Genomic DNA, 26,035 nt, shown 5'->3' with positions numbered 1-26,035 from the left:
ATCAAAATATAAATATTACCAAATGCTGATATAACTGTTATTGAAATGTGGCTAAGCTCTCTTGAGATCCCATCTAGATGCACCAAGAGCATCTGTAATTTTAAAACGTATATAAGTAAAAAAAAATCTATTATAATTTGTATAACTTACTATAATAAATTACACATTTGATTAATTGATAAGCCTACATTATTTGATTAGAACATTTGGATTTCTCAATCAAAATAATATTTCTAAAATACAATGTATTTCTTTATTATATTTGAATATTCACTCGTGTTTGTAAATATAATTTTATTTAGTAACATGTTTATGATATCCTGACTTCCGCGTTATAAAAACTGCATAAGACATGCACATTGCACATGAATAGCGAGTAAGTACATGCTACAACAATAAACTATGTCATTAAATGTTTAAATAAATATTTTACATTTTGTAACCTAAAAACCTAAATTGAATAGTTTTACATATAAATATCATCAAATATTCTACTATATAACAAATAACATAAGAAAATGACAAATGTCATAACATAATAAATTATTAATAATGATTTATAAGAATATTTTAACAATAATTTAAAATGTATATTATACGTTATTATTTTGTTGATATTAGCTTTATGAAATATTATTTTACAATTATCCATAAATGTTACTATCTTTATTTCTAAAGCATTTTCAACGAGATATTCTAATACTATAACAATTTTTATAAACTTTATAATATTATATCATTAAGCCGTTCATATATTAACTGGAAGAACATACTACAGCCATTACAGAATAATAATGACTACTATCAGTACTTTGTTCATCCTTGAACTTTCACAGGCAACAAAAACAAAAACCTTCGTACAAGATATTTACGATTACAACATAATATAATGTTAATACAAATTTAGAAACATTTTTAGCACTAAAATTCATATTAACCTGGTAATTTCATAATTTAATCACTTATTTGAATAAGGTTAAACAAAATTAAAATGTATAATTTAACTACTTTGAGATACCAATCGTAATAATATATAGTTTGTGTTAATCGATTTAATCAATATGTATAATAATATTATTTAAAAGATATAATTTATTAATGGGAACGATAGTATAACATAAATATAATTTTTTATCGCACAAATGATGTCTCATAATAATATAATGTATGTATTTATATTATATATTATTAATATTTAAATAAAATATACTAAAAATTAAAACACGTCATAGAAAACTAATTTTAAAATAAAAACATGTAGGCCATATTAATTTCAACTAATTTATTAATTTTTGTATAATGTAACTACACAACTATAGTTTAATTTATTAGGCCTGTATCTTAGAAAATTAAATAATATAATTACATTATGATGTTTCAATTTGATGCTTGAACACAGCGTAAAGAAATAATAATTTATATCGCATCGATTTTTTTTTTTTTTGTTTATACTACAAGAACTTTTATGTTAAATACGATTTAGTTTATAGTACTTTATTTTATTGTATCTTAACACACTACCATTAAATGTATTATATTCCGTAGAATAAATATCTTCTGTAAACGTAATAAACGTATAACTATTTGTATTGTAAATACTAAATGATCGAGATATTATGATGTGTGCGTATATGAGTATAACTAAGCATTTTTTCCTGTTGTCGAATAAAAGCAATTAAATTATTTGAAAAATGTTTACGGTGCTTTATGGAAAAAAAAAATTAAGAAGATATTTTAAGAAATTTTTTTATTCTTTGTTTCGTACTAAAAACTATAATTATTATCCGTTATAGAATTTATCTTTGATAGTAGGCCATATACAATATTATCGACAGTTGGAAATAAAAATACTAAAACAAATATTGTCGATAATAATAGTTGACAGGATATAATTATTATAGTACATATTTTTATCTAGTACCTATATCTAAATTTAAGTATAATATTCTCATCACTACTTATAAAATCACTATCGTCGATATTTTATGGTGTATAATATTATACTCTAGAAACTTATAAATACATATTAAACGAAAATCAATAATAAGTTTCAATAAGTATATGTTATTTCCAATAATAATAATAAATACGAACACTAAACTAACAACGGTTTTATATTTAAAATAAAATACGTGTTAGATAAAAGTAAAATGTTCAAATTTAAAATATCCATGTAATAAAGTACTAAAAACCGATTTTGATATCGCGTAATATAATGTATTATTATGTTCTATGGTAATGATATAGATTTTACAGCAGATAATTATGGGGAAGAAAACATCTCGATAATAATTATGAGGTCTTATGATAATGTGATTGCGCAAAGAGAAAACTTTTAAAATTTAGAAAACTATTTTTTAAAAAAAACCGTTTAAAAAGTAGGCACACGATGTTACGAAAAAATAATATATATTTATTTCAAGCACGATATGTGTGTATAGAATTGGAATTTTTCAAGAACACGACCAAAATGTCAAATTTGAATAATTCGGGATAACGATAGAAGAAAATAAATATTTATATGTACGAGGGTGGGAAAAAAGTGTTTATTAGAGGCGAAATTTTGCTTTCGGATCACGTAATTCGGCTGTGCCATTGGTCGCCTAGTGTGAGTCATTTTATATTATTTTTACCTACCTATGCTACGAACGGTGGTTTCTTAAAAAGACCACCAAAAACCAAAAAATTACGGTTTTTTTGTCAACGAAATGGAAAACACGCTACCCCAAAAATATTGTTGGTGGTTTTTATAACCATGACTGTCCCGATAAAATAGCAGAGAAAAGAAGACTGACTAAATATAATATATATATACATTTCAGCGAATAGGTCGAGCAAAAAGTGCCGATACGTGAATGCAATAAATGTTGGGTGTCATTTTAATTCAGTCTTTCGGAATATAACTTTACAAAATAGTTTTAAACCATTGATCCGTTTCGAGTTTCATCATTTCTACAACAAAACGCGTACTTATATAAGGTTTCCTGGTAATATTTTCATCTGCAATGTGTTGAGTTAATTGTCTATTCTACAACTACGGTCCGTATGACAAAATGTCTGTGATGATATTATGCTCTTGAAAACATTAATACATTAATATATTCGATTAAGTATGCACTAAGTTAGATATTTTGGAAAAAAATCAAAAATCAAAATAATAAATAATAATTAATTCTGTATAGATAGTAATATGGTTTTTAATAAAACGCGTGACTAATATTAGCATTTCATAACAAATAGTCCTAGTCAACGCAGAATTACTTTCAAACGGATGATAATAATACAAAAAAATATACGTTTTTATTTATTAATATTTCATTTCAACATATTATACTGTAATATAATGAAAAACGATGAAATTAATATCGTTGCACCCTCGGAAATAAAAATCTGAGCATACTGCAGCACTAAAACACAATAATAATCAAATAAATAACACAGCAAATCCGAAAAGGTCATGCGACAAGACACGCGTTACATCGTGATCGTCCGAAACAAAACGGTTCGTTAACGAATCCGTCGTCTCAAAACCAATTGGGGTCTTTAAACGATATTCACAAGTGACGACCCAATCACACATATAGTAATATAATATTACTGATAATGTACCCGCTACGACGAACGCCGCTAATTCGTATCGTCACGATAATAATTATTCGTCGCGTTCGCCGCTACGCGTATTGCGACAACAAAATCGCGCCTACCTGTGATCTGCGGCGGCGTCCGCGGTGAGGAGATCTCGCGCGTCCCGTGTCTCGCTGGGTATACGGTAGCCAGACGGTACCGGACTTCCGGCGTGTCTATGGTACAATGCCGTCCGTCAGTGTATAATACTATTATTATCTCGACGTCCGCTGCCTTCTGCTGCTGCTGCTGCTGCTCCCTCTTCGACGTCGTCCGGCAATCACCCGGTGGCGACCGCCGATACGGTCGCGGCGTAGTAGCGGACCACGACGAACTGATAAACCATCATCATTAAAAGCGTCGTGCCCGTTCGCGTCGGCCGTCGCCGCCGTCGTCGTCCCGTACACTAAGCAACAGAGTGTACGGCGCGAGTACAACGCAACAACAGAGAACCGTCTCGGCGCGTCGTCGGCGTCGGCGGCGACCGTGTGGCCCAAGCGTGCCGCCGCCGCCGCCGCCGGCAGACGGTCGGTGGCAGTCGGCGCCAGCAATACGCCGCCATGGCCGCCGCCGCCCCTTTTAGCGCGCCCCCCCCTCCTCTGTCCGTCATCCCCGTACACCGAACGTCTACACACTTACCCCGACGTACGCGCGCACCTCCCCGTCGTCGCGGTCGCCACTGCGGGGCGCGAGCCAACGTCCGAAGAGAATCGCCTCGCGGCAGGGTGGCGTGTAATACTATTATTATCGCCACTGCGGGCTGTATACGACATAGAGACTATAATATAGTACTTAGTACACTGCCATTGCTCACTGCCGTGCACAAACAGCATAATTCTGAATTCGCCGAGCGCGTTCCACACCGTTTTATACACTATTTGGCTATGCGTTTGTTCTACAAACTCAGGTTTTTGGAAGTCCTAATGAATATATACTTGTCGAGAGACTGTTATTATAATATTGAATAACGATTCGAATACTCAGATTTTAAGGAGAATACCGCGACGACGTAGACGTCAGGTTTCAAGCGAGAGCCACCCTTTTCCACTGTAAATTAATTATTGTATTTAAGTACTAAGAATAATTGTTTTTCATAAAATATGATATGTCATAATATTATAGTCTGGTATTAATTATATTTTGACAATTTTTATAAATTATAAAACGTTAATATTAGTATATAATCATAATGTATTATTAGTTAGTAGGTATTTTAAGTTTGATAACTTAGAAACTATTTGGTGTTACTTTCTAAACAGTATTTCTTAGTACATAGAAAGAAGTTTGTATTAATACCAGTATACCACACGGTATGTCTTAAATGGTGAAAAAATTTAAAGATTTGAAAATGTAATTATTAAAGGGAAATGATGGGAGGGAGTGAACATGTTTCCATGCGACCGTGTTTTTTGAATCACCCAGTATATAGGGCGTTGGAAATATCTGATAGCATTACTTTACTTTATTTCAATAATGTGAGTTGGGTTATGACCTTGTCCTAACTTTTACCGCCTAACATAATTGGGGTTTGGTAAATTCCCACACGAAACATAGCAGGTAAGCGGTTACATATGTAAGTTTCTACGTGAACAAAAATACACCTACAAAAGGTATGTTTAATTTATTATTATTATTTTATACATACGTATGATAATATAATGTGGATTATATTTACATTTACATAGATTGGATAAGAATTTTTTAATGCAACAAACAATAAATAATTTTAATCACACCAACTACACATTTAAGTTGTCAGTTATAAGTCTGAATTCGTTATAATTTTGTTTCGTGTTAGGACTTACATGGATGGATGATTTTACCTGATATATCAACCCTAAATCTGATAATTCAACCTTTAATTTTAATTCTCTGTTGTTACACATACCTAACTTCATTTTTTTTTTTTACAAATTTAAAGTTAATACCCTTACATACTATTATGTTACTTGAATCAAATTCATTCTACAATATGTAACGAAAATAATATCCACTTAAAAATTTTCATTGCAACTATTCGGCGTTTAATGACTATAATATTATAATACTCAAAATCAAACGTCATCCAAAAAATTAACAGTTGAGAAAGTAATAATATGTCAAATGATGAACACGACGATAAGAATTTATTTTATTAAGAAATTGATAAATATTTTATTATTTTTGACGGGAAAATAAACTGATTTTCAACAATGTATTTTTTACATTACCAAAATATATTTTAAATTCATTTTAATGAATAAAGTGCCATTATCAACCCATAATTATTATTCCGGAAACTACAATACACGTATATCAACCAATTTCAAGCCAAGCGGAACCATTGTACTGTTTTTTTTTTTATGAACAATGTTTATAATATAGTCAGTTATGTATATATGTATTATTTATCATTGTATAAACTGTTATTTGTTTTAATTAAATTATGAAAGAGTTGGATAATTGAGTTTATTTTTAATTAACATCAGTAAAACAGTGCACAGTTATAATTATTGTATATATGCAATGCCGTTTTACAATATGAAATATTGTAATGTAGTAACAGTTACTTCAAATTTTAAAATGCAAGATTATTATTAATTTTTAATTGATTAATTATTATTAAAATAAAAAAATAAAATAATAATATCATGTGACAATAATTGTGTTTTAAAGTCTAATATAAGTAAAATTGATTTACATAAATTATTTTGTATTTAAGTCTAAAACAAAAATTACTTCATTACTGAAGGACTGTATTTGATTTAGATGTTCATAATATGTATTTCGACTGACTATAATAATTCATGAGCCATGGCTAAACCTTAAAATTTAACTAAAAAGTAACAACTCTGTTTTACCGATGGTTTGTTACATTAACAATATAAAAAAATAAATACATTCGTAATAATCTGTGACGTTTAAACATTTGTTTATCAATCGAATTCACAGTAAGAAAAATCATAACACCTGTTTTGATACTATAATTTATAGACGTACTTACACACTACGATAACGCATGCGACTGTCTAGCAGATCAATGATCACTGGTAATATGGACAGTATGAAGAAATAATAAACGTTTACTATTTTTTTTTTTTATTTTATTAGATCAGTTGCTTTGCTCGAGTGCCGCAACGGCTTGCTCGAGTGATTGCACGTACACTACTGACCAGTGACGATCATGGTGTACTGCCCACACGGCACTAATTTAAGGATACGTATAAATTGCCTATGTGGAACTCCTTAAAAATGTCCCCTAATCACCGAGCGAAAAGCAAAATAATCGAATCATCTCGTTAGTTTCGTAGATTCGTGTAGGTATTATATCAGCTGCCGAGACAAGGTCGATGGCTGTATTAAATAATAAAAACAATTTATTGAATTTCGGCGAAATGTTTTCTACTTTCATCTGGTCACCCGCCATGTTTTCATAATAATAAAATCATAAGACAAAATTTATAATAACTGGTAAAATACTAAAACGTATCAAAATAAACATTTAAATCTTAAAAGACGCATAATTTTTATGAAATTATATAGTCTGCTATTCGTGGTCACGTTTTCCGTGTTGAATCTTAGCGAAACTCGTTTACATTTTAAAAGATGAAGCGTACTTTTATCAAACACTAATCACTACGGAAAGACTTATTAACTCGTACATAAAACAACTGACATCGCAATATTCCTGACGTTCCATTTGGCCCGTTGCACCGTTCAAAAACGATTTACTTAATATTATTAATTTTATGTTTTCTCGGGATAGATTAATTTAGATGGAAATGTAATGTATTAAATTAGTTAAATCGCTGAATAATGTTTCCGAAAATTTATGAAACAATAATAGTAATAATCTTCTTCATATTTTCCGTCTTTATAGATACATTTTGATTATGAGCGATTACACAAAATAATATAACATTTCAAAAGTTGTAGTTTAATATTTACTTTGTGTTTATATAATATACATAATAAATATTTACTTTGTGCATTAATTACACTAACATAACCAAGTTAATAGTTTATCAAATAATTTCCTAAAGGCTCTAAACAGTTATAAAATCAATTTTCAATTCAAGCAAACTTTACTATAATAAGAAATATTTTCGATTGTTCATTAAAAGTGATTCAGGCAAATAACATATTGTATTTTTACTATTCAAGATATAAAAAAATTAAAACTTAATTCTGACGTTTGTCTTGAAATCGGCTCTAACACCTAACTATTAATTAATAAAATATATGCTAAAAGTTAATAAAGAACAGTTAGTGATGAAAATCAGTTACCAAATAATAATATTATTATAATGTTTATAAAAAATAAATTTGCTTGGTAGCAAAAATCTCTGATATCCAGTTTAAGGATGGTACTAGAAATTGCTTATATTCTATATGGGTTGCAGGGGTTTCGGAGAAAAAGCGTATAAAAACATTTACTATCCCTATATTATTACGGAGAAGCTAAAGCATCATTTATCAACTAAATTTAAAACTTTCACAGTATTAAAATACATGATTTTTAGACATTTTAGATAATTAGACACAACATTATCATACCTGTAAATTTCTTTATTTTTATTATGTTTACATACTTATATAAAATCACCAGGAAATTCAATCATTACGGGTTTCTAGAACGTTCTACATATAAGACAGTACCTATACATAGCTATATTATTAGACTACGGTATTATAGACGTATGGTAGTATAGATTGTCACTTGTCCGTTGTCGTTTGACCAGCCATAATTATTACTAATTTGTGACATTGTATATTATATAACATTATTGGTACTGTCAACATTTTGATGAACAATATGATTAAAAATTAATTTCTCAATAGTTTATTACAAATACACCAAAAAGCAATTTTTCCTTTGATCCATAAACAATAATTTATGTTCAGCACAACTAAAGTTGTATTGTTTGTTAGCTGAAGAATTAAAGTGATGAATTGGTATATTATCAAACTTTAAATGAAGAACATTTTTATTATTTTTGTTTGTACATTAGATTTATACGATATTCCAATTTTTATATAAGTCAAGCTCGCCTATGTAAAATATTACAATTTAAAATTTTTTATATTTCGCTTTAAAATACAAATATCGCAAAATACTAATTTACAAATAACAACGGTCTAACGTATTATTAATTGACTATGAGTATTGAATAAAATCATTTTTATATGCAATACCTATTTATTTTGTACTAAGGTAGTTGAGTTTACTATATTTATTTATTTAAAATAATACCAAAATAAAAAGTATACATTTCTAGGAGCTTTCCATTTTCGATTATAGAAAAAAATGTATGTATATATAACATAAATGGGTACTTATGCTCAATATGTATTTCACCTTCTCCGTCTCTCACCACAACACACGCGGGAAAAATGGTTTTTGGGTCATTGATGGGTTGATTCAATTTAAGTTACATACTAGCAGAGATCTTGAATAAATTTTAGCTATTTTCCAATAAATCGATGTATATACCATGTCTAAATTTGTTCACTAAGTCAACGGAAAAAATGAGTTAGAAAAATAAACGAAGTGCAAACATTTACCAAAATCAAGAAACATAAAGCTAGAGCTTATAGTTTTAACTCGACGAGTCAGACATAAATGAAAATAGAAAACACTGCATGAAAGTATACAATATTTTGTTTGAATAGATAATACTTTGTAAAGTTTGTAAAAAAATTACGATTCCCTGTAATAAGGAAAAAATTAAATCAAATTATTTTAAATGAAATTTCTTCTATATCAGATATATAACATTAATGTTATCAAGAAACAAATTAAGGAAAGTTCAATTATTACAACCCCGTTGTGATTTAAAACTGAACGTAACATCTATATTTGTTCTAATCATAACACCATTTACTTTTGTGAATTTTTATTATAAATTTACATAAAGTAATAACCTAATCGAAAATTGACTCCCTCAATATTTGGTATTCAGATTACTTTAATGCGTGTTTCGTTTGATTTACCCTTACTTGTTCATTATTCATTATTTCATTACTCTCTGGATAGTACTATTATAGTCTACACCTGTATTAATATCAATGCCTACAGGAGTTCAATTGTCAGATTTTATTTCAATATTAATAACATACAATTAATCTGAATATATGGTGTACAGTAAATAACAATAATAAAAAAGTTAAACTTCAAGTTCTTACGAATATTATTTTTGAACCATAAGTCACAGCCAAAATAAGAACAAACAACTAATAATCGTTATTTTTGTTTGATCTTAAACTTTGTACATTTTTATATTTTTGTAAATTTGACGTATTTTGCAAAAATGTGAACTTTAAAAGCTTTTTAAAAAAAATATATTATAACGTATTTTCAATTTTTTTTTTAAATTACATAAAAACAACATATTATGATAACTTGCATTACAATTTTAAGATTTTTGTGCTCCTAAGCATATACACCGCATCAAAACATTAAAAAAATAAAAACAAAAATTTAAGTTAGTAAGAATTTAGCAGCTTAGAATTTTCCTTAATTTATTTGTTCAATAAATATTGTACTCAAAACGCAGTCAATCGTTATCGATACAAAAACGTTTTATTACTCAAAGCAATGCCAAAAATCAGAGTAAAAATGTTTGAACAAATAATATACTTAATCAAGTATAGTAAAAATGCAATGTGCAGTCTAGTGAAAATTAGATGTTTTATATTGTGAACCAACTTTATTTTATTACCTATACTTCTTTATGAACGATTCTGTACAAAGACATTTTTTCACTAATCCAATATTTAGAGACAATAAAATGATTTATTTTATAAGAAAAATATTAGGAAAGGAATTATCACAGAATTTTCTTTATAAAATTAACTGAACAATGTATTTCGATGAAATATACATTACTATATATAATATCATGCAATAAGTTGTATTTATATAAACAGTTGCAGTATATTAAAAAGCAACGTAAATTGAATAACAATATCTATAAATATTGGATAATGTTTTTTTTTTGCAAAACAAAACTTACTTTTTTTATAAATATTGTCTGTATTCACTCACTATGCAACAAAAACGAAATAGATTCAATTTCTGTTATCACTAAAGTAAGTTCTTTTGTAAAACGATATTTTACTAAACGACCGAATATTATACTACGTATCAAGTATATAAATATTACTAAACTATACACAAAAATGTTTGTATGTATTAATCATAAAATACAAAAATTCAATAAATAATTCGTAATTACATATCATATATTTATCATGCTATATTACAATAATAATCATAACATCATTATTCAACAATAATATGTTGTCCTAAAATTGTCAATTTTAAAAAATCACGCAAAATGTATAAGTAATATATAGTCATTATCGTACAAATGATTCATTAACAGTTATATAGTATATAACAAATATCATGATAAAAATGCTTGATTAGTTACTTGCTTTTTTTCTAATGACGACGTCTTAATTATATAATTATTACCATATAATATAAGTTATGACAAAGGTCAATGTACCGTGTACCGCAACGAACATTATTAATATAAAAAAATAAAAGATCATACATACTACTTGCGTGCAAAAAAAAAAAGGGTATGTTTTAGTTTATATTTTCGGGACGTAACTTGGTTATAAAAAAGATATACTAGCTACTTGTAAGCTTATAAACTGTTTTTACTAGATTATCTGAACAATACTTACCTATTAAATATAATTTTAGAAGCAAATTTCAAGATGTATCAAAATATTTTATATGTGAATTCGAAACAAATTCTCGTATTAGTATTATTAATAATAACTATTATTTTTGCTCTTGGTACTAGTCTCGTATACTTTTCATAAAACTATTTTGAAATGTTCAGAGCATTATTTTTTTAAATTTAATACATGATTAAGTACCTAATATTTTAGCGAAAGCGTCCTTTGGCGGAAATGTTCATGAAAATTTATCATTTATGGCAGAAACATTATAATCCTTAAGACGATGTAGAATATTATAAGCGATAATATACTGGCTATAGATCGGAAACCGAGAAGTAAATAATATTTTATAGTCAAGTAAATTAAGTATCAAATATTTATTTTAATAATGAACTTAGTAACGATATTGATATTTAATAACAGTCGTTACGGCCATTATTATCGAACATTTGAATTTTCAAATATTCTGTTTACCATTCTAATAATACATTACCATTTAAGTATTTTATTAATTTTTTTTATTTGTACAAAAAACTTTAGTTGATGATTTAAAAGTTCTTTGACTAGGTTGGCAAGGTGTGTTTTTGAAAATGTCCCGATCGATATGGGATAACTATTGACTCGGAACCAATCCCTAGGGTCTTCACTATCAGGATTCACTGATTAGGGTTGGAGGCTTCTTCACGTACCAAACTTAGACCAGCTGCATTCCCTTGCGAGTTATTTCGACTTTCAAATATTAACATAGTTATTTTTCTGGGAGGTAGAATTGGAAGTGGGTAGGTCGAGTGCGATGTTACAACTAGAGAGAGATTACTTTGAGAGTGTATAGTCATCCGAAATTATTTATACCTTTATTTAGTTTTGGTCAATTTAAATATTTTTGTAGTCTACATCATATAAATATTATATTTATTATGTGTGCCTACGATTACATATTCATTATAACGATTTTAACCAGACTTGTATATTATAGCAAAAGTATAGTAAGCATAAGTATAGTTTTACATTGAAAAAAATATGTTATGTTATGCAATTTAATTGAAATCATATGATCTTTAATTTATACAAATTAACTGTACTTTCCTATTAGACATCTGATACATATATTATAAAACTTATTACGTTGTATATTTTTTATTTATACCTACTATTTTTATATATGAAAATTAATTAGGACTACATATGTACATGCCAGAAGAACTAATTCTAATCATCAGTAAAATGATTTACTAATTTTTTTAATTTCACTTTATTTAAATAAAAATATAAGTTTGTGAATAAATAGAAAAAAAAAATTATAAACACAATTGTGTTTGAAATTTTGTATTTCTTGTAATTTGTAAATGCCTCAGATGAGTTAAATTGTGGACCTATAGTTTTATTTATATATAAAAAGACTGAGATAAATAACTGAAGTTGAGATTAAAATCGACGTTTTAATAAGCTTTAATGCTGAGTTAACTAAATAACCGACATTTTCGTTACCTATTACTGACAGGCCAAATTTTGAAAATAAAAAAGAATAAATTATGTCTGATTTTTACATTTTACCTAATTAATAAAATATTTTTTAAAAATGAGTCTTAGGAAATGTGCCAATATTCGAAAACGATTTAACAAATTGTATTCAATTACATAATATTAATTAGGTATTGGGTTTAATTAAATTTGAATTCACTAACTTCGTGAAAAATCGTGCAAGAATTCATTATAGTATCTAGTGAGTATTTTATGTTTTTTTTTTATTTATTTAATTTGTTGTGAATTTATATTTAGTTTATAAGATCTCTATTTGTATAATTGTAAGATCTTTTGTTTATCGTGGACTGTATACATGTAATTACCATCTACTGTTTATTGGTTTATTTGATTTACGTAAAAAACATGAAACAAAAAAAATTATAACTCAATTAAAGATTTTCAGTTCAGCGAGGCTTATATAAAATAAGTTTTCTAATATAATTACAATATTTGTTTAAAAAAATAAAATAAAAATATACCCATAAAAAAGTGCCATCCAAATCGGATCCGCAATAAATGTTTGGTCACCGCACATGATAATACTGTATTCATACAGTTTAATTTTCTAACCACGATAAAATCATTTTTATACTAATGTGTTCTTTTAAATTTCGATTTTTGGACTTATTACTTACTACTTACCTATTTTTTTTGTTTTCACCTTTTGTAATTATTGTTGATCTATCATAGTTTTAATACTAGTAGTTATAAACAATAAAATAAAATCATAAAAACTATAATAATTGCCCGAATGGAGTAATATTTATGATCATCAGATCGAATGAACGGATTATAAAATAATATTATTATAATATGTCTTAAAAGTCGATCGATGCAAAGTAATAATATTTCTGAACGTTGCCGATCCCATCGGTCAAAGCTTAGTAAGCTAAAAGATAGATATTCTTACGTAAGAATGTCCGATGTGAGTCGATACCCATCATTTAAATAATACATTTATACTTGTAGTACTAGTATTAGATACATATCTATCTGATCATGTATAGTACCAACAGTTATCCACTGTTTACCGGTTATAATTGTCTTGAATCACACGTAAATCTCTTTACAAGTTATAACACAACGGTAGGTATATGTATATTATTTTACAAAACGCCGAAGACGAAAGTAATCATTCGTTTCTTACGTGTCCGTACGGTTTTCTAACTTATTATCTATACCCTTCGGCTCTCGTGTGGGACGATATGCGAAATACGAAAAGTCCAAGTGTATTGCGCGCGTTCAGAACATGCGTATACCGATAATAATAATAATAATAATAATAATAATGAGGACGATCGAAAGTTGTGTTTTCCAATTGTCGGATGTGATGTATCGCGCGCGTATACAATAGAACGAATAAAACCGCTCGTTAGACATTTGGGCGCCGCAGATAATTTCAAAGGACAATATTTAATGAAATACTCGGGATGTTATCGGTGTCTTTATTCCCTTTTCTTTACATCGATTTCAATTTTTTTTTTTTTTTTGACGCACGCACGCACGCGCTTTTGGACGACGCGAGTGCCACGCGTGATAAAAGTTTTCTACGATCAATTTTTATCGGATGCAAGTTCTATACGCACTTTCGACGTAAAGAACGGGTGCCCGCATGTAATATTACACATAGGTACCCACCGTACTGTTTTGTATTTAAATTATATTTACGTATATTATGATATAATATATGATGTAAGCAGTAAGCACTCCTCGTTGCTATTCGCACCACAGAACACTATGTGTTTGTTTGAGTGCACTTGTGGGCGCGCGTGTTATATATCAAATAATACGTCAAAACAAAAAGTAAATACCACCGACAGCGGTTACGAGGGGAAGCGAATAATATTAGGGAGCAATATATTATAATAATAATGTAGATATAATAACTTACAAAGTTTAAATATTTAAAAACTAAAAATTATTCACTTGTGATTAATTGTTAATTCGAGTGTTTATTTAGTCCGAATCTACGACTAATTAACAACAATTATTAAAACCAAAACTGCAACATATCATTTACATATTAAGTGTTTTTTTTTTTTTTTGCTACAATGAAGCTTAAACAGTGGTTATGAAACTCATTTGAACGAGTTTATATCGTGATATTGAAAAGTGACGCGTTTATGCGTTGTCATGGATACAATTGACCATTAATTTGCATGCAATTACATGCGAACAGTAATATTGTACAATATAAGATAACATCAAAAACGTAATAATTTTCCAGGTATATTATATATACATATATATATATAACGCCGTTATAATATGAAAAGGTTGAAAGTTAAAACTCAAAATGGTTAAATATTTGAGTTTTACTTATGTACTTGTTTAAGTAATTTTTTTTTAAATCTATTATTACGTATAAATGTAAAATTAACGAATAATTAATTGACTGATGAAAAAATATACACATGGAATACTTACGCCGTAGCTTATTCGTAGTAGCGTAGTATTGACCGAAGATATGAGAAAAAAAATTAAACCATGACCGAGGTAATAGATATCTGATGCACTGATGCACAAACGCATTGTAATTGAATTTAATACTTTCACCTAAAATATATTATTTATACATACATTTGCTAAAAATTTTATTTTTAACACTCGACTGTTGTAAAATGACAAGCATGCGATACATAATATTATGTTTATATGACATCAGCTTCTCTATATTGTACGATTTCATCGAAACTGCATACAAATGTGTGTTTCAAATCAACAAATTGATGTAATTAAATAGTAAATATTATATTCCCAATGGAGCCCTATGACTCTATGAGATGTAAAAATATATTTTACAGCTTCACTCACACATCCACAGATATAATATATTTATGAATACTGGGTATAAAAAAAATAAACACGAATAATAATTTGTATATTTTATAATAAATTATAACTTTTTTTCTTTAAAAGAAAACGAGGAATATTTCTCGAGTTAATAAGTTTTAATACGAGTTTGATTTTTCGCAATATGCCCTGATCTTGAAACGTATCACAATTAATATTTGCTCCATTTGTCTGACTATTTTTCATGTTTGGGATACAATTATGGCATCAGTCTGTGACGCTTTCCTGACTACCAGTTTCCCTATAAATTGATAACCCATCATTTCGGAATCTCTTCAAATTATGTTAATATAACTGTCAAACAAACTCTTCTATTTGTATGATTAATCCGTAGGAACAGTCATCAGTTTCGCGGCGTCTATCGATTTGGATCTACTCTACGCTTATTGGCTTATTTAATCCGAAATTAAAGGCCGAAATCGATAATATTTTAATTTTCAATACAAAGAACATATCGATATTAATCTGAAAAGCTGCTTTAATTAACTGACACTAACACGGCTGATAGAGTTTGTGATGACAAAAATATACAACATATATAATATTATAATATATTACTAATAAATATACATACACGCATTACTATACTAATATAATTACCTAACAGATTTAAATTTTAATACTTTTATAACGCTATTATTCGTTGGATAAAATAAAATAAAAAACTAATCTAATATAATTATTATATTTAAATGAATAAGCTTACCTCAACGTTACACATCTGTTCTACTAAAAACTGTTATACAATAAATATTTTATTATTTTCATTTTATAACTTTATGAAAATAAAATTTCCTACTTATCAGTTATTATATATTTAATATAGGAACCGTTGTGTGGTATTTATTATTATTATTATTATTTTTTATAATACGCTAAAAATAATATAATTAAAATTATAAGAAATAATTCAAGTATATTATAATATAATTAAAAAAAAAAATATTGTAGCAAATAGTAAAAACACTTTTGAATCACAATGTTCAACTTTTGGAGCAAGTTAATGAAAGCAATTTAACATAAACGTGTAATTTATTTATTTGTATTTTGTATGCATTTTTTTTTACCATAAATAAAGTCTTATTATAAATGCGTATAATATTTATGTATTAGATATTTGATGGACCGTTGATTAACGGTGGTACAGATATTACAAAGATCGTAAAAACTTGAGAAATTGAGCCGTGTTAGTGTCAGTTAATTAAAGCAGCTTTTCAGATTAATATCGATATGTTCTTTGTATTGAAAATTAAAATATTATCGATTTCGGCCTTTAATTTCGGATTAAATAAGCCAATAAGCGTAGAGTAGATCCAAATCGATAGACGCCGCGAAACTGATGACTGTTCCTACGGATTAATCATACAAATAGAAGAGTTTGTTTGACAGTTATATTAACATAATTTGAAGAGATTCCGAAATGATGGGTTATCAATTTATAGGGAAACTGGTAGTCAGGAAAGCGTCACAGACTGATGCCATAATTGTATCCCAAACATGAAAAATAGTCAGACAAATGGAGCAAATATTAATTGTGATACGTTTCAAGATCAGGGCATATTGCGAAAAATCAAACTCGTATTAAAACTTATTAACTCGAGAAATATTCCTCGTTTTCTTTTAAAGAAAAAAAGTTATAATTTATTATAAAATATACAAATTATTATTCGTGTTTATTTTTTTTATACCCAGTATTCATAAATATATTATATCTGTGGATGTGTGAGTGAAGCTGTAAAATATATTTTTACATCTCATAGAGTCATAGGGCTCCATTGGGAATATAATATTTACTATTTAATTACATCAATTTGTTGATTTGAAACACACATTTGTATGCAGTTTCGATGAAATCGTACAATATAGAGAAGCTGATGTCATATAAACATAATATTATGTATCGCATGCTTGTCATTTTACAACAGTCGAGTGTTAAAAATAAAATTTTTAGCAAATGTATGTATAAATAATATATTTTAGGTGAAAGTATTAAATTCAATTACAATGCGTTTGTGCATCAGTGCATCAGATATCTATTACCTCGGTCATGGTTTAATTTTTTTTCTCATATCTTCGGTCAATACTACGCTACTACGAATAAGCTACGGCGTAAGTATTCCATGTGTATATTTTTTCATCAGTCAATTAATTATTCGTTAATTTTACATTTATACGTAATAATAGATTTAAAAAAAAATTACTTAAACAAGTACATAAGTAAAACTCAAATATTTAACCATTTTGAGTTTTAACTTTCAACCTTTTCATATTATAACGGCGTTATATATATATATGTATATATAATATACCTGGAAAATTATTACGTTTTTGATGTTATCTTATATTGTACAATATTACTGTTCGCATGTAATTGCATGCAAATTAATGGTCAATTGTATCCATGACAACGCATAAACGCGTCACTTTTCAATATCACGATATAAACTCGTTCAAATGAGTTTCATAACCACCGTCGAAGAAACGTGTGGAACTGTATTGTACAATATTATATTTTCTACTTTCGAAAAATAAAAATAATTTGAGAACTTAATATATACCATACATACACACACACACACACACACACACACGATAATATGACGACGGGATCCAATGTTTCAGACCACTGAACGCGATACCCCGGCGATATCGAATTATTATTCGATTATTGCGTTTCGTCGGCAACCTTTGGGGCTTCGCGGCGTTCGCCACTGCCCGGACATGCCCGCGACGTGCTACTGAGAGTGCCGTCCGAGCAGCAGTCTTAGTCCGTTTCAGAAACCGAGTCCACGAGTAAGTGGCTATAGAAAATCGCAAGATGCGCGGCCTACAACTGCGACAGCTGTCCAACGCGTTGAGACCGGCGGCGGCGTTACGCCGGCACCTGACTTCGTCCGCGGCGACGGCGAATTTCGATCTCGGCGGAGTGTTCGTGCCCATACCGACGCCTTACATGGCCAACGGCGACGTCGATTACGGAGCGCTCGCCTACAATTTCGAACGATGGGAAAAAATACCGTTCAGAGGTGACCGCGGATCCATACACCTAAATAGATATTATTATTTGTTTATCGTGTTGCTATTAATATGATTATGTCTAAAAGCATTAGCCGATGAGCGCAGTCGTTCCAAACCGAAAACCGAATAATTATAAATAATATACAATCGATTCGTAGCACGAGGCCGACGCATTGCTTAAAACGTTAGCGCCGCTTCCGCAATTAATAAAACAAAATTAGTAATAGATCATACACAAACGTTTTTACTCATAGTGGTTGATAGATAAGGATAACAGTGCCGATATTTTTTAACTAAATACTGCGTATATTAAGAGACAGTGCTTTAGCATGAATAGGTTTTGAATAGGGACCCATCATAGCCATATCGACCCGATTCATTTTACTAAACAACACGAGTGTACTTATACTTAAGTTTTATCTTTCTCGTGTATTTTTAACTTTTATTCATAATGATTAAATGTGATTAATAATATTAGTCAAACCTACCAATCACGAGTTTACTTTATAAAAAGAACAGAATTCTGATACGATCATAACGCCGGCCACGAAGTAAATTATAAAATGCCTTAATATATATTTAAATTATGTACTATATATGCGTTTATATATACGCAAATAACTAAATTCAACAGTATATCAAAATTATATTTCATGCACACAAATAAAAAACTATAGTGATTTATAGTCTCATATTTTGTAAGCTTATATTATAGTTATAACTAAGCGTAAACGTTGAACGTTACACTGTGGTTTTCGGCCAATTTTGTGATTTTAATACTTTACTTCCAACGTATGTCAAAGAAAAATAATTATCAAATAAACAAATAAAACTAGATTACTAGATAGTGAGCATAAAACATAAGTATATAGAATCTACATGGAAATCTTATTATTATCTGAAATAAAATAAACTTACATTTTATGTGGTGGTAAATAATAATATATAATATAATATAATCAATTATATTATAAACGAATTGAAATTCGATATTCTTTATTTGCTTATTTATTTCATGAGAATCATGTGGGTTTCAAATAAAACAATAAGTAACTTATAACTCACGAGGATCGACGGAAACAATTACAATTTATTGTCAGTTGGCTCCTAAAACATGTTTTTGAAAAAAATCGATTTAAATATTTAATGTTAGGTAATAGAAAATATTATTAATTTATACATTATTCCATTCCACAAAAATCAAGTTTGTAGAGAATACATTACCACAACAAGTGTGGTTTTGTTTTTATTTTTCATAACAAAGCATAACATGCAACTGAAAAATTAACATATGTATTTATGATTAAACGCACTTAGTTTTACATAACAACTTTCTTGTACGATGCTTTACAGAAACCATTTCATTTTCGTACTATTGTACGTCCAACTCGATTCTATACCATCAATAAAAGAGACAAAAGTTTAATTTAAAGTTCTGTTTAAAACAATAGCAAATTGTAAAACTTATTTGATAATAAATTAATAATATATTATTAATGATAATTTATTATATTATGGTGGTTTTAAAATTTAACTTTTAATTATTTCAAAAGCACTTTATTCACTTACCTTGTAAAAAAATAGATTGTACATTGTGAATTTTTATTTTAATAAGTATATAACGGGTTTATTGTATTCATTTTTGACTATTTGGGAAAAAAATTAATATAATATTTATGTGAAACTCATTCGTGTAAAAACTAAGCACCTAACTTTAATGCAATTTTTCAGGGTATTGTGTGGGCGGATCTAATGGTGAAGGACCATATTTAAAAGCCGAAGAAAAAATAGAAATGGTATCCAAAATTCGATCTATGATTGGAAAAGACAAATTACTGATTGCTGGGACGACCTGTGAATGTGAGATAATAAAAAATTTAAATATTAAATAATATATGTAGGCGTAAATGAAATACACAAATGTATATATGATTATAATATAACTCTATTATGTTTTCAAAATCAAATCAAACCATAAAATACATTCAAACTGTAGATAAGAGTAGTAAATTAAATATATAATAAATTTAATTTATTTTATTTACATAGCAACCAAGTTAACATGTGACCTTAGTAAAGCTGCGGCTGAAGCTGGAGCTGACGGCGTTTTGGTGATGAGTCCATTCTACTTTAAAACTAGAATGACGGTGGGTACCCAACATCTAATTAATAATACGTTATAAAAATATTTTATTTTTTTTATTCTGCTTACATTTTGTAATTATTAATATCATATAATATATGGTTAATTAGTTCGAAAAGTGATAAAAAAAATACATCCCTAAACTAAAACACCGTAGAATGACCAGTAATTAAAAAGGTTTCATTGCGAATAAAATAAAAAAATTAAACTAAGCCTATATACAGGGTGTTTTGCCGTATTTGTATCTATAATATTTTTTCCGTTTAAAATATTTAAAATATGATGATATTTAAAAATGTTCACTATAATAAATATTAAATAAATAATACATGGTACGGTTATTAAAATCCATATTTTTCTTAACATATTTCTTAAAAGTTTAAGTCTCGGTTTACAGTTATAATTAATATGATTAAGTTAAATCAATATTTTCCACGGTTTGTCCATGCATAACAGGTCTTAAGGATTAGGTAGGAGGCAGATACGGGGTAGAGGAGTAGGCGTAGCATATGATCTATAATAAATGGGGGAGATAGACAAGGACAAACATATCGAAACATCCTGTATATGAAATGTATGTACCTGCCTACGAGTATATTAAAAAAAAGGAAAGGAAAATTACAATAGGTGTAATATATTATAATTAATATTAATTAAAATAAAATAAGTACAACAGTCGTGATTATGTTTCTTCGTCTGTGACAATATTATAAAACGTTATGGAAAAGTATCTACATTTTAATTACTTTACACATTCACATAATTCTCGTTCACGGTTGTTCCACAGAATAAATTATTTTAAACCAATTGTACGAAGATACGCGATGATATTATATAATAAATTACAAATTTTATTTATAATATAAAATAAAATACCGTGAAACCAAAATGCCCGTTTACTCTCGCGGTGTGGTAATTTTAATAGAAGTCTAATACTATTAGTATAGAATATTACGATAATTATATTCTGATAGAATACTAGGTTATTCTTTTTTTTTTACACAGTATGATGTATTGATTTAGGTTTAGTTGACGTGTTATTGATAATAGTCTCACGGTTGTAGTGCTAGACTTCGAGCAAATAACTATACTATATATAATAATAAAGTTGTATTTTACTCAACAGTAAGATAATCATTATTAATACATTAGGTATGACGACAACTTTAAACCGTCTTATCGTTAATCAAAAATCAAAATTTAATAGATTTGCAAAAAAAAAAAAAAATCATTTTTTCGAAAATATCCTCAATCCCTATCACTAGCAATAAAATACTAAATTTTACTTTATGTAATTTCTATATGTTTTTTCTTCGAGATCTGTTATCATAATATGAGTTTTCAGGAGGACTCGTTATACAAGCATTTTGTATCGGTGGCAGACTCGTGTCCTGCGCCCGTCATAGTGTACAACATGGTTCCCGTTACAGGTATCGACCTCAGCGTCGACGTATTGAAGAAAATGTCCTTACACCCGAACATCGTCGGCGTTAAGGATAAAGACGTAAGCCACACGCTATTTGAATAAACGGAAATGAGAATATTACAAAACGTAATGCACGCAACTACCTTTTGTTTTTCTTTTTGTTTCTGGAATTCCATGCGCGTCGTGTAGATGGGAAAACTCGCAGCGCTGGTCACCGAAACGCAGGACCAAAGGTTCCAAATCGTCGCCGGTTCGGCGAGTTATTTATTGGCCGCCATGCTCGTTGGTAAATCGAACGACTTGTATATTTAAATATTCTTATAATTTCTATCGTCCCTTTGAGATAACTTTGTTAAGGTTAATTTTTTTTTACTTCAAGGATGCTCGGGCGGAATAAACGGTTTGGCTGCTGTGCTTGGCGAACCGTTGTGTAAAATGCACGAACTGGCAGTGGCGGGTCAGTGGCAGCAGGCTTTGGAATTGCAGAGGAAACTCGTCAATATTGATTTGCTGGTGAGATGTTTGATTGATTTATACATACGACGTGATAGAATGCGTGCGTAATGTGCACTTAAAATCGATGTAATTTAATTATACGATCCGGTCAAAAAACACGATCTGGAGTTCGGTTGGACGGCGGATTGCTGTTACATTATAGTATTTCGTATTTTTCACGATTAATTAAAAAAAAAAAAAAATTAAACGTGTAACATTTAGTATTTTTCCCTCGGAGGCTTGGACTATTTTTAATTTGGAATTTTCGGTATTATATGCATACCTACGAGTCAAGTATTATTGCTAGCCTAATATCGCACTGTTTCAACAATAGAGGTGTAATCGTTTTGAAGTCGATCGATAACGCGTATACTCACATTTTGTGTATAGACGTTTTAAAGTTAACCGTGTAAATTGTTAAATAACTAAAAACGACATTATATTTTACTGTGGATTTTCCATATTTTCTCCGTAATCGTTTCGTGCACGCGTGTAATGAAAATAACGTAAGACATTTCGTATAATATGTGAATAATTATTATATTATACGACGACTGTCGTGCAACAGTTACGGCGACGATATTCATTTAGAAATTGATTGTGTTTACTCAACGTAAATATATAAATAATATGATGTGACAACTAGACATTACATAAATATTTGAATTTCTACGGTATATCACCTGTGGTATACGACACCTATTGCATCAAAAATGTATTATTTACTACGACTCCGATTTATTGCGGTTGATCGGTTAATCGATATCGATCGCAATAATATTGTTATATTCAATGAATATAAATTGACTTGGGGATTTTTAACTGTGTTGTTTTGCAGCTGATGCAAGAATGTGGTCCGGCCGGTCTAAAAGCTGCAATGGAACTGTTGGGCTATAAAGGAGGTTTGTGTCGATCTCCGTTACCGCCGATCGGCAACGAGAAAATCGCAAAAATCAAACAGACGCTAGAAAAAGATGGATTTTTGTAATGGAATTAAATGAAACAAATACAAAAACAGAAAACATTACAATTTATACAGAATCATATTATATATATATATTTTATTATAAACAAAAGTCAATACATTATTTTATACAAGTACATATACAATTAATAAGATAATTATATCGATATATTAGCTTACGATCAACGTAAATATACATTTTTCTAAATAAATTAAATACAAAACTAATATTTTAGGAATAAACACATATATATATATTCATAAGAAGCATTTATAATTATTTCACTAACGGAATAAACGACACCGTCAACAAAAACCGTTATAAAATGTTGGCTCAACGTTTTTAAAAGTATAAAGATGTTTGTACGTTGCTTAAAAATATTTTTTCTTCCGATGTATTTTGCCATGGCACGTTTAAGAGTTTATATATGTTCAACACACTTCGTTGTAAGAAGAATTGCGTACACGAAAAATATTAAATTAAAAAAAATCAAGAATACGTTAAAAACTTTACGATAAAAAACAACAATATTACTAATTATCATTTTGGTCATTGAAATCGTTGATGAGATAGGTAATATAATTGTTTATGAGTTTTTGAACAAAAACAATTTGTACATAAATATTAAAAAAAAAAAAAATGGTACAACTTAATTATGTTTTCATTTGAAAAAAATTCTGAGTTTCGAACGATTTGTATTTTAAAACTTGGTAACGATGTAAATAATAATAATTTAAACTTATTCGACTAAACATAAAAATAATTAAACATTGAATACTTAAGACTAACTTCTGGTACTATAATACACACAATATATCACAAACGCAACGTTGATTTTTTTCTCATCTTCATCCAAGCTTGTTAACACGGGCTGTACGAGGTTAACTTTGGAATCTCCACGGCGACAAATCTAGTTCCGCCAAGATCTGTCTACACGGGATCAATGCGTTCCTGTTTTGGAGATAAAATCAAATGTAAATAAAATATGTATAAAGAACAAATACAATTGAAAACCGTTTTCACTACGACTAGCATCCACTATATAGAATAATATAACGGTTGTATGCAATTTGCATGAAAATCGATCTCAAGTACAAACAAATATTGATAAAAATTGGTAAAATGTAATTTTAATTTACAGCTCGCATAGATGGGCGGGTATGTAATATATAGTAATTTTACATCGAAGTTAGAATCGAATAGGTTTTACCTAAATTTATAATGTAAAAATAACTAAAAATATGTGTATGATATTTTATCGATGTTAGACCGCAAAACCGAATAACTAAAATCGTATATAACTATACAAGTGCAATTATTTAGTATCTGAGCAAATTTGTTTTTTTAACTTATACTTTATATATTAAGTTCTGTTTTTGTGTTCAGAACTTATGTTCAAAATAAGCTGTCGTGTTTTTAGCCTAGGTTCACGCGAGGTACTAAGTCTTGAATTTAAATAAATATCGATTAATGATGTAATAGATTTTAAATTTACAATTTAATATAATATCGCAAATTGCATTTCCTACCTGATTATTTTGATGTATATATTACAACTATATATAAACTTACCCAGGGTTGATTTGTAGGAATGCGTTTCTCTGCATCGTCTGTATGTTATCGCCAGTCAAACATATGAGAGTGGACAACGAAAACCTCCTGATGACGGAAAGTTGATCTAAAACAGTAACAATAACGTTAAAGAAGATGCCATTACAAGCAAACGTTTTGGATTGACCGTACAAGCGTGATTGTAAATTAATAATGATGTGTATTACTAGTTTTTACTATACAGAGTGATTTTCCGACGATACAAATCCTAATTTTGTCTTTAAATTGTGCATTTATTCAAATTGTATTTTTATTTTCTCTTAGTAATCTTTGAATAAGCTTTTAAAAACTTGTACTATAACAATTATTAATTGTTAGGTTTAGGAGTTTTGGGGACTATGAACATTTGAAAACTTTTAAAACAATACATATTTTTCTAATGTAATTTTATAATAATTGTAAACATTGTTTTCTACTGTACTTGAAAATAAAAACATTTTCAAAAAAAAAAAAAAATCATCTGCTTAACAATTTATAGACAAGAAATGGAGGTGATGTACTTATTTGAAAAAAAGCAATTTTGTAACGTAATAGGATACTATTTACATAGCATAAACATATAATTATTTTAATACGGTATTTAAGTATGAATACTTGAAAATTCAAATAATCAAAATTGTATTAAATGTTTCGTTGAGCACCATTATAAGAGTGATATTGTAAGCGTGAGCCTGATATCATTGTATATATATATATATA

At 28.5% G+C, this 26,035-nt stretch overlaps 3 protein-coding genes across 6 annotated transcripts in view; 1 reads left to right on the top strand and 2 right to left on the bottom strand.

The window, feature by feature from the left end:
• LOC113559965 overlaps window positions 1–4,079 on the bottom strand; it is a 69,760-nt gene extending 65,681 nt beyond the window's left edge. For 2 of the 3 annotated variants that reach the window (XM_026965762.1, XM_026965772.1), the window contains exons 1-2: window positions 3,705–4,079; window positions 20–92 (exon numbers count right to left, since the gene is read on the bottom strand). The gene's annotated coding sequence lies outside the window, so the exon portion shown is untranslated. The remainder of the gene's footprint in view (window positions 1–19; window positions 93–3,704) is intronic. The other variant, XM_026965767.1, reaches the window with a different exon arrangement.
• A 14,357-nt stretch (window positions 4,080–18,436) lies between these two features.
• Window positions 18,437–23,988, top strand: LOC113549091 (4-hydroxy-2-oxoglutarate aldolase, mitochondrial-like). Its single transcript, XM_026950248.1, has 7 exons — window positions 18,437–18,704; window positions 20,428–20,556; window positions 20,746–20,843; window positions 22,185–22,343; window positions 22,455–22,551; window positions 22,645–22,778; window positions 23,599–23,988. The coding sequence occupies exons 1-7, from the start codon at window positions 18,497–18,499 to the stop codon at window positions 23,746–23,748; spliced, it is 975 nt and encodes a 324-aa protein (XP_026806049.1). The 5' UTR covers window positions 18,437–18,496; the 3' UTR covers window positions 23,749–23,988.
• Window positions 23,989–24,095: 107 nt separating this feature from the next.
• The window catches only part of LOC113549090 (peroxidase-like), a 43,185-nt gene continuing 41,245 nt past the window's right edge, over window positions 24,096–26,035 (bottom strand). For both annotated transcript variants that reach the window (XM_026950247.1, XM_026950246.1), the window contains 2 exons: window positions 25,298–25,403; window positions 24,096–24,676 (listed from right to left, as the gene is read on the bottom strand). In XM_026950247.1, coding sequence (XP_026806048.1) covers window positions 24,607–24,676; window positions 25,298–25,403 — 176 coding nt within the window. In that variant the 3' untranslated portion in view covers window positions 24,096–24,606. The remainder of the gene's footprint in view (window positions 24,677–25,297; window positions 25,404–26,035) is intronic.

The sequence above is a fragment of the Rhopalosiphum maidis genome, chromosome 4 (assembly GCF_003676215.2).
Source record: "Rhopalosiphum maidis isolate BTI-1 chromosome 4, ASM367621v3, whole genome shotgun sequence".
In the NCBI taxonomy this organism is placed as follows: Eukaryota; Metazoa; Arthropoda; class Insecta; order Hemiptera; family Aphididae; genus Rhopalosiphum; species Rhopalosiphum maidis.
This window is presented reverse-complemented; position numbering and strand designations above follow the sequence as displayed.